This window comes from Elephantulus edwardii, unplaced genomic scaffold (genome assembly GCF_000299155.1).
Source record: "Elephantulus edwardii isolate Elephantulus edwardi_28Jun2011 unplaced genomic scaffold, EleEdw1.0 scaffold00066, whole genome shotgun sequence".
Lineage (NCBI taxonomy): Eukaryota > Metazoa > Chordata > Mammalia > Macroscelidea > Macroscelididae > Elephantulus > Elephantulus edwardii.
Window position 1 is genome coordinate 4833448 of NW_006399816.1, and position 10924 is coordinate 4844371.

At 41.8% G+C, this 10924-nt stretch overlaps 1 protein-coding gene across 1 annotated transcript in view; it reads right to left on the reverse strand.

Annotated features, from left to right (window-relative positions):
* PEAK1 (pseudopodium-enriched atypical kinase 1) overlaps nucleotides 1-10370 on the reverse strand; it is an 80634-nt gene extending 70264 nt beyond the window's left edge. The window contains exon 1 of the mRNA XM_006888280.1: nucleotides 7228-10370. Within this exon, the coding sequence (XP_006888342.1) occupies nucleotides 7228-10370 (3143 nt within the window). The remainder of the gene's footprint in view (nucleotides 1-7227) is intronic.
* Nucleotides 10371-10924: the final 554 nt, after the last annotated feature.

Here is a 10924-nt window from a genome sequence, read left to right on the forward strand (position 1 = left end):
TCGAGTACCTGTGACTCATAGCGACCCTATGTATAACAACTCTGAACCTACTCTATCCTGAGCCAATCTTTATGTCTCTGACACGCCCACTCCCATTACTCCAGTCACTGAGTCAATCCATCTCATGCAGGGTCTTCCTCTCTAGCACTGTCCCTCTATCCTCCCAAGCATGATGTCCTTCTCTAAGGACTAATCCCTCCTTGCAACATGCCCAAAGTATGTCAGATAGAGCTTCAGAACCCTTGCCTCCAAGGAGCAGCCTGGTTTTACCCTCTCCAGGACAAACCTGTTTGTTCTAGAAGTCTATGGCATATTCAACACTTTTCTCCAGCACCACAACACAAAGGCAGTTCAACTTTCCCTCTATCATCCTTAGTCACTGTCCAGCTTTCTCATACATAGCAAGTAATTGCAAAACCCATGGCCTGGATCAGGCACACATTAGTCTCCAGACTAAACTCATTGCTCTTCAGTACTCTGGAGAGTTCCCTGACAGCAGATTTTCCCCAGTGCAATTCATCTTTTGATTTCCTGGCTGCTGGTACCAACAGTGTTGACTGTGGAGCCATGCAAACTGAAGCTGCCAACAATCTCAATCTCTTCACTGTCTATCATGATGCTGCCAATCGGCCCAGTGGTGAGAATCTTTGTTTCCTTGATGTTGAGCTTTGATCCATATTGAAAGCTGTAGTCCTTTACCTTCTGCAGCAAATGCTGATTCAGGGTCCTCCTCAGTTTCAGCAAGCAAGGTTGTGTCATCTGCATAGTGCAGGTTGTTGATGAGTTTTCCTGCCATCTTGATATCACATTCCTCTTCTTAGAGCCCAGTCTCCTGGATGATCTGTTCCACATATAGATTGAAAAGGTACAGAGCAAGGATACATGCCTAGTGTACACCTTCTCTGATTTTGAACCATGCAGTGTTTCCCTGCTTTGTTCTGATGACTGCTTCCTGGTCTGAGATAGGTTTCTCATAAGCACAGTCATGTATTCTGGGATTCACTAATAGTGGATGTTCTTTGGTACTGTGCCAGAACTTGGTAAGTGGCAGTTTCTTTAAGGTTAGTTACAAGGTAGAATCTGAAGACATTTCAATGAACATTTTGTACTCAGTTACATTACAATCTTGTCTATCTTGTATTCATGCATAATTTTGCAATTTCATTTCCTTTGGAAATTACTGGTTCACTGAGTTCTAAAGATCTTCCAAATGTTGACACATTTCATTATATAACATTTTTAAAACCCCCCTTTAGTCACAGCACTAAATCTTACTGGAAAATAGTTTAGGGTTAGAGAGCTATCGAGGTCATTCATGGAGGCAGATACAAATTTTCTGAAATTCCTATTTTTGCTTAAAAGCTTAAATTGCTTTCCTCAAAGTGATAGGCTTGCTACATTCATTCTTAAAAAAGTACCTGCCAAACACCCCAGTCTAAATAACCATAGTTTATTTGTCAGCTGGGGCTAGTTCAGCTTTACACCTCAAACTATTTCCTAAGTGTTTCTCCCTGAGAAAACCATCATACTTCAGTATGCAGCAGAAGAGCTCTATGTGCACTTCCCATTTTATAACACAGAATTTTAAAAAGACAGGTACTCAAGGGTTGAGATTTAAAAAAATTTACTACTTCTCTGAGGACATTCCTAAGTGAAACTGGCTTTTCCCTTTCTTTCATTTTTAAGATTAGTACAGTTTGGTGCCACAGCTTTGATTTGTGCGTAAGTGACAGGAGTCTTACCTCCTATTGTGTCAAACAATGAAAAAAGACAAGTAAAGTCTTTCAATTATTATAAAAATAGTTTTGACCTTGCATGAACCACACTTTAAGAACCCCTTGTCCCATCCACTTTTATTTCCAGTCCCATGTTCTGCTTCTGTCTGCCATGAGCCTCATCCCTGTGATTTTGCATATGTTGTTTCTTTTGCCTGCATTGTTTTTCCTAACTAGTTGGCAAAATTCTAGGTGTCTTTTAAGTTCTGATTTCGATTCCATTCCTAAGGAATCTGTTTTCAGCTGGTTTAGTATCACTCTACACACACACACACACACACACACACACACACACTCACTCTCTCACTCTCTCTCTCTCTCTCTATGTTTTAACATTTATCACACTGAGGGCAACATTTTAAAGCATTTCATCTTGGTTGTTGGTCCAAACCCATTTAGTGGTTGTGCAGGATAAAGATCTGGCAATCTCCTTCCATCAAGATTACAGCTGAGAACACTCTATAAGGCAGTTGTAAAGTCACAAGGGACTGGTATGAAGTGGAATGAACATGACTGCACCCCAAAATGACAGCTATGTGCCAGATCTTATGCTAAGTCTTTTTAGATACTTTCTCATGAAATCCTAAAATTATGTAACGCTCTCTGAGAGCTGAGCTCTGGTGGTGTAATGGCAGTGAGCTGTGCTGCTGACCCAATGCGGAAGTCTCTGGCTCATCAAATCTACCAGAAACTCTGAGGGAGTCTGAGGTTTGTGTGTGTGTCTATTTTGGTGTTTTGGTTTTTTGTTTTTTAAAATATATGATAGCTACCGATACAGCCATTACACCCTGAAGGACTAGACAGATGGCTGAAGCAGAAATTAAACTCAAAGCTAGTATTTTGGTAATGCCACACTCTTTTCTCCTATTAGCTCCAGGACCTAATACAATATATGACACATAGTTAAGACATTCGATTTATGTCTTCTGGCCAGTCAAATAAATGAATTTAATAACAATGCAATCCCAAAACATAAGGCTCTACAAATCTCTTATCTTTTAGAGCCTGAAGCCTTCAGGATAACATTTTCTGTTCTCCATTTTTTGTATATATTTTGACTTTGGAATCTTCATTTACTTTTAGAAAGACTTGCTATTTCATTCCTTCTATTAATGTGTTGCCAGCCGTGGGATGCTAATTTAATGATTACACTGCCATCAAGCCGGAAACACAAATGTTGACATTTGACAGTAATGTTTGTGCTCTCAAAGTTGCTTCAAGTAAATACCAATGGTGTATTCAAGTAAATGAGGTAATTACTGAAATATCAAATGTTGTATATTTTTCAAAATGCAAATTCTTGTCTTAATTTTTTAAAAAAAGTCATGGTATAAAAGGAATAAAAGAAAAACATCTGAATATCTTTTTCTATTTAATGTGCTGGGAGTTGTGGTGGTGTAGTCTGTAGGGAGTCGTGTTGTTAGACCAAGGTGGTTCGAATCCACCAGTAGCTCCACAGGAGAAGAATGGGCAAATCTCATGTGATTTACAACCTCCAACATCTGCTATGAGTTAGTTCCAATTTGATGGCAACGAAAATGATGATGAGATGATTTTAGTGTTAGGCATTATGAAATTTATAAATTCCTTTGTGTCCCTTAGAAAACATTTAAATCTTTAAGTTTGCTTTTATGAAAGACTATATAAGTATCTGTTTTCTTTAAGTAAAATAAATCCAAAGAGGATATTCAATTTCACAGAAAATGGGAAGGGAGTGGGGAGAGATTAGCACTCAGCTTTTTTGGGTGTTTTTTTTTTGTGTGTGTGTGTACACTGTCAAATCCATTCTGACTGGTACAGGAGGAGATTGCCCGTCCTTCTCCAGCAGAGGATCTGGATGATTTGAACTGTGTACCTCTGAGATTGCAGTGCAGCTTCTTGCCACAAGGCCACCAGAGCTCCCTTGAACATTTGTTTGCAGCAAGCCATTAAAGAGCCTATGAGCACCCTGAGTAGGAGGTGCCAAGCTCCTTCCCTGGAACTACACCTGGTACACATCACCAAGTTTTTGAACTATGTCTTTGAACACTATTTGTTAGTGTTATTTAGGTTTTAAGTGTTATTTGGTATGATTTATTAGGATTATTATTTTTTAGGTTTGGATTGCTTACATTTCCCCCATATAAATGAATGGTAATTACTTCGTCACTTTCTACAAAAGGTTTCATAGGACTGTACTACTTTTGACTATAGGCAAACTTGTGTTTTAATCACTATTTCATTTAGATGATAGTTTTGGAATGATAGTGAGACCACTGGTTGTCAGCACCAGACCAGCAGTGTCAGAATCATTTAGGACCTACTTGGGATTGTTATGTGCTGAGTTGCCTGTGACTCATAGCCCTAAACCCTGCTCTATCCTGTGCCGATCTCACTGTCTCCGACATGCCAATCCCCATTACTCCAGTCACTGAATCAATCCATCTCATCGAGGGTCTTTTCCTTCTGTGCTGTCCCTCCACCCTCCCAAGCATGACGTCCCTCTCCAAGGACTGGTCCCTCCTTGCAACATGTCCAAAGTATGTCAAAGCTTCAGAATCCTTGCCTCCAAGGAGCAGCCTGGTTTCACCTCCTCCAGGACAAACCTCTATGTTCTCTTAACAGTCCATGGTTTATTCAATACTCTTCTCCAACACCACAGCTCAAAGGCATCAATTCTCCTTCTATCATCCCTAGTCATTGTCCAGCTCTCTGATGCATAGCAAGTGACTGCAAAGACCATAGTTTGTATCAGTTAGAAATGCAAATTATTAGGCCTTATTCAGACCGGAAACTCTGGGGGTGGGACCCAGCCCGGGTGGGACCCAGCCCAGTAATCAGCCCTTCAGGCCATTCTGATGCAAGCTCATGTTCTAGAACCAAAGGACAGACTAATATTTGGATTCATGGATGGTACCAAGTAAACTTTGGAAAATATGACTTGCTTATTTATCAATAAGGAGCTCTCTTGGGGTAGTCCGTGGGGAGTTGCACTGCTAACTCAAAAAGGCAGTGACCTTCTGGCAGTTTGAATACATCAGTAGTTTGGCCAAGAGATGGCCAATCTTTTCCTACGTGATCCCAATTATGAGTCAGCTCTGAGTCAGAAATGACTATGACAATGAATTTTGTTATGTGCATGTATGAACAAATTTGTGAAAAGATAAGCTGCATATTAAGTTGTTTTATCTTCACGGCCTGGTGTCCCTCAGCCCAGATACAGTTAGAGTTTAGTTCTACAGAAAAGAGGCTCTGCTATCCAGAAGTGGCTAAATACACCACAGCAGTACTTAATGAAAAGTAAAGCCATTTATTGATCTGTATGAACTATCTGCTAGTTCCTTATAGGTTAACTCCAACATGGGCTGCTTAAATTGCTTCCTTCCTAAACATAAAATAGTAACTTGCACTACGTGTCTTTTATTACTCCTGGAGTACAATATTCTATCATCCATATTCAACTACCGATAACAACACTATTCTTTCCAGGAATATATTACCACTATTCTAGTTGCTTTGCCACTGTTCTAGTTACATGGATTTAGGGAATACAAGGAACTGCTAGCATTGTGACAACTCTTGGGGCATAAAAAGCTTACTTTTGTCAAGAAAAAAAAATATATATATATAAAATTCCTATTGTAGCAATGAAAAGCTGTTAGCAAGAACCTTCCTTTCCCATCAAAGTTAGCCATCTTTGCTGGACAGACAGGCAGGCCTGGGTGAGAAGGCTTACTGAAGCCAGAAGGGAGAAGGGCCAGAATCAAATGAACGAACACTCAGGGCCTGTATTTGTTAAAAGGAAAAAAAAGCAATCACCCTATTTGTCACAAACTTGGGATACTAATGTCTTGGTTTTACTGGCAGCTAAGTAATTTTGCTTACAACTGAGAACTATTTGAGCTTCCTAAACATACCAATTTATTTGGATTACTAAAAGTATATATTTAACAATTTTGTTTAGAAAGAACACAGTAAGCTGGGTTAGAATCCTGGCTCTTGAGAGTTATTGTCTGTGACTAACCAAATACTAACTTCTCTTGAGTTTCATTTTCCTCATTGGAAGAACACATCAATTTATTAAATATTTGGGATGCTCTGTGTATGATGTCGGACAGAGAATAGGTGATCAAGAATTGGCTAGTGATGAACTAAAGGAAAGAAAAATAATGACCAGAGAACTGAATGAGTACTACACAACTGTTGTTGTTGTATACCATTGGGTCAGAACCAACTCATAGTTGACTCACTAGCAGGTTTTTGGAGGAAGTTCAATCACATGAGAGGGATTGCTCATTTTTTCCCCCTGTGGAGCAGCTGGTAGATTCGAACCACATAGCTTTGGGATGATGGCCTAGCTTCTTACCATTAGGCCACCAGAGATGCCTATTACATGACTAGTTCTCAAGAACTAGCTTTCCTATTTCACCTACACAGTAAGTGCAGTCAGGGTTCACTTTGGAGGTAAGGATGGTGAAGCCCTTTCTCTCATTTTTTTGAGATTATGTTGCTAGAAAAGGCTATTCCTTAGAAAGTTGGAAAAGTGGGGTTCATCAAAAAAGAGGAAGAGACTCTCAATGAGATGGATTAACTTAGTGACTACAGCAATGGGTTCAAATACGTCAGAGAAGATAAGGATGGCTCAGGATACAGCAGGGTTCAGATGTGTCATTCAAAGGGTCACTGTGAGTCATACTAGACTCGATGACACCTAACAACAACCACCACCTCCTCCTCCTCCTCCCTTACATCACTTGGAAGATGGACAGAGGAGAATAATTGAAAAAAAATTTCCTTAAAAGAAGGTGATATATGTGGAATTAACACCTTTGAGAAAGATGGAAGTACCTGAAGTTTTATTTCATTTACAATGAAGGAAAGAACTGTACCACCATTTATTCATTTGACCCTGTTTTCTTCCTAGGGTATGCTAACATTTCAAAGCACCATATTACTTTTTTTTTTTTTAGGTGTGTATAAACAGCACATTCCATGTTTTTTATTGAGTTAAAAAACAGAGACATAACAAAGGTGAATGTCAAACGATAAAGCAATCTCCTTTTTTGGAAACAAATTTTAGAATGTGTGTATAACTCAAAATACAGAAACAATATTTTTATTTTATTTTAAGAATTTTTTTAGTTTTAGCACCATATTATTTATTGCTAGAAAGGTGTTATGGATTTGCTTTCTTACCTTAAAGCTCTTTTGCAGTTACCAGAATGCAGCAGGCTACTTTAGCCAAAGATCAAGGACCATAAACAATGTTCAGCACAGTAAGATCATGCCAGTAATATTCTAATCTCAAAATACAGTTATAAAGATTGATGATGGACACAGAATGCTACCTACAAACAGTAATGGCTCTATATCATAGAAAAGATAAAAACAAAAATTAAGCACCTGAAAATGTGCTACAAACAAACAAACAAACAAACAAACATTATGCATTCCGCCAGTCTAGCTTACATACCTGAACATTTTTTTAGGAAGGTGCGATGGAGAAGAATGGCTCCTTTTCTTCTTCTCTGAGTCTTGTCGAAAAGTATCTTCCATTCCACCCTTGTCCATGGCTGCTGTCTGCTCAGCGCCTGCCTGGCTCTGCTCCCCACCGAGCTGACCTTGGGCAGGGTCACACCTGTACATAAAGACAATGGATGGCTTCTCACTGGACTCCGCTTTGGTTTCTGTAAACCAGTGATGGCGCTGAACTGGTGGAGGGGGCAGCATGTGGATGACCGTGCCGTCCAGGCCTACCAGTTTCCCTTTCTCTCGCTCTTTTTCTTTGTCATCCTCCTCATCTGCTTTTCGACGGCGGAAAAAGCTTTTAAAAGATATCCAGCGTTTAGGTTTTGCATCAGTCGCCCTCCTACTGCCTTCAGAATGCAAAATGGATTCAGCTTCTGTGGATCTGGTAGGGCTAGTTGGCTTGGTCCAGTTGGTGAAATGCTTCTGCAAAAGGTTACTTGCATGGTAAGGAGAGGAAGTGGAGCGTGGAGGAGGGAAAGGAGGGGGTGGCTCATTCTGAGGGCTTGCTACTAATTTGGAGGGCGGGGAGGTGACTATCTTCGAGAGTGGATCTTTGTGTGCCTTAGTGGTCGGACTCTCTGTGGTCTGAGGTGCTTCAGCCTCACCACTGGGCTGAGCCGTAAAGAGAGACTTGGGCCGGACTGGTGTACTCTTAGGAGTGCTCTTGGCAGTGTCGGCATCTGGAGGAACAGCATAAAGCTCCTCCACGCTGCAGGCTTTAGGGCCAGACTGAGGTGTTTCAGGAGGAGACTGTGGGGGCTGGATGGAAGCCACAATCTGGGATAGAACAGCACTTGCTTTCTCCCTGGTGCTGCTGCTGCTGCCCATGGTTGGAGGCTCCTGAGCACCTTCTGCTCTGGCCACAGGTTCTTGAGTGGTTCTCTGGATCTTGGTTGGGGAGCTGTGGCTAGAACTGTAGCTTCTCTGCGGTGAAGACTGACCTCTGCTAAGACAGTTGTTGAACTCCTGCACCTTCTGTGCCACCGAGCCTCTTTTACGCTCAGTGCTGCTTGAAACCACCTTAGCTGGGGGACAGTCGATGGGTTTGCTAGTGGTGCCGTCAGACGCTTTGCTCTCAGTTTCTATTTCTTCATAAGTATGGCTTATAATACTTGTGGTCTTTTCTTTCACGGAAAGCTCTCCGCTCGTTCCCAGAAAGCTTTTGTAGATGGCTAGATTGTCATATGCATTTGGATTGATTACAATGGGAACTTTGATAGCGTTTTTGGAACTCCGCGCGTAAGTTGGCTCATCATGGATGATAATTGGAAAAGGTGGCATCCCAGCATTGTTGTAACTATTAAATTTTATTTCAGACAAGTTAGGTGACTTCACAGGGATGGTTCTGGAGGAGATGTTTGTGGCTGTGGGGGATGTAGGTGCTGATTTGTGACAGCTTTTCCTTGGAGGGATATTTGGTCCTGTTCCACCACTGATTAATTCCACCTTGGGAATCTTTTGTCGTGGACTGGTGCTGGAAGTCCACACTTCCTGGTATCGGATTGCACTGGATTTCTGGAAAGGCACACTTACTTGTCCTGATGTCAGTGCCGTGGCCGTCACAGGAGAGCTTGGAGTAGAAGATGAGCTTTTCACCTTCGGGCTGTGGGTGGGGCCCTCCAGGTGCTCGCTGGCCATGGCTGCAGACACATCCACGACAGTATATGGCTTGCACAGTGGCTGTTCTAGATTTACGACACGGTAGGGCTTTGCTTGCTCTTCGACAGGGACGAGGCTTATGGTCACTGCTTGGCCAGCAATGTCTGTAGAGGTTTTGCTTTCTTGCTTTTCAGTTTGTACGGCAATCTTGCCATTTTTCTCTTCCAGCCGGAGGGCAAGGACTGCTTTGTGTGTCTCGGGAACTTTTGCTGGGCTTTTAGAAACCTGTGCTGAATCCTCTGGGTTACTGCCAGAGAGACTTTCATACTTTGGTTCCGTTTCCTTCAGGTTCTTTGAGTCTCCCTGGTGACCAGGTGACACGGCCCCATTGCAAATCTTCTGAGATAAACTACTGGCAGTCTCGGAACGTGATTCTTCTGTTAGAGAAGAGTCTGGTGATGTGGAGTCAGTCGACACCATGCTCTGCAGGCTTCCAGGTCCATAGGAGACCACAGAATTCTCCTCGTAACCATTCAGGATTTCATCATAACTATCATCATAGTCCACAGCACAGATTCTCTGCAGGGATTTGTTGCGCAGGGGGACAGTATTCCATTTTTTATCCACAAAGAACCGAACAGGAGATAAAGTATTTGCCCTAAAGTTAGCAAAGCGAGGTTGCCCTCTCATGCGGATCTCCATGGCTAAGAGCTCTTCGTCACTCTCATCCCAGCTCTCATGCTCTCCCTCCACGTTACTGAAAAGAACATCGTCCTCACTTTCCTCACCACTTGAAAACTCTGGGTAACAGAAGCGGCCCCCTTCATTACTGATCACTTCCGTGCTCCCACTCAGAACGACATGCTTTCCCTGAGTGTCCTTTAAGCCTCCCATCATGCAACTTGGTGGAAGCTTTCTTTCCAATGACCTTTTGTAGCAATTATTTATTCTTCCTAAGAATGTTTCTCTAGAGGTTGTTTCATTTCCTCCTATCTGAGGGGTGCTCTCTAAGCCGGCTATCTCCTTTAACACTTCCGTCAGCCCGTTATTGTTATTCGATACCTTCTTTGCACTGTCATTACTGCTGTAAGGCTTAGAAGCATGGCTAAATCCTTCAATATCATCTTCATTGTTATTGTTAAGTGGTTTCTGAGTCACGGCAGTCCTGTTTCGGTTCCACCCTATGATGACAGGTTTATTCTCACAGTGTTCTTGGATGCTAAGCTCACCGCATAAACTCTGCCCATCTGCCACCATCATAGTGGGCTTCACAGCTATAGTGGGCTTCTTGGCCACCGGAGGCCGGACATTTGCAGTGTTCCTGATGCGATGGTTGTTACTGTGGTTGGCGTTCGTTTTCACATTGCCATGGGTGATGGGTGCCTTCTCAGGATCTGGGGGGAGCTGGTGCAAGCTTTTGGGTTTAAAACAGTTTTTGCATTCACCAGGTTTCCAAACGTGTTCAGTAAAGGTGTTACAAGCAGACATTTTTTTAAAAATAGAACTTCACAGGCAAATTTTTTCTTTCAGTGCATGGCAATACTTTCATCCACTAGTTTTCACTTTCCTGATGTGTTATAGCAGCTCTTCTAAGTAGGATCTATCTGTGAGGGGGAAAAGAAGAAGAAGAAAAAATCATAATGGAAAAGATACCATGAGGCTTACAATGAATGACTTGGAAAAAAAAACAACCCAACAAACATGGTTTCATTCTCAAATGTTTCCTTAAAAGATTAAGTTAGAAAGAAACTAATTTCACAATCAGTTCATTATCTACCATCATCTTAGAAAGTGAGCCTTTTAACCATAATTTCATACATGCTCATTAAACCATTTCTATTTCACTTGATGTTTCTATGGCAACGATGCTACTGACCTTCCCCTCCTGGAAATGCCTTTGCCACTGCTCTTTCTGTTACTCGCCAGCCTCTCTCACACGTCTTAGTCCATTTCAAGTTGTTCTTCTTCTACCCACCCTTTAACACTGCCAATGAGTTGACTGTGATTTGGAGTAATTCCTCACTGGGTTTCCCAGGCTGTAA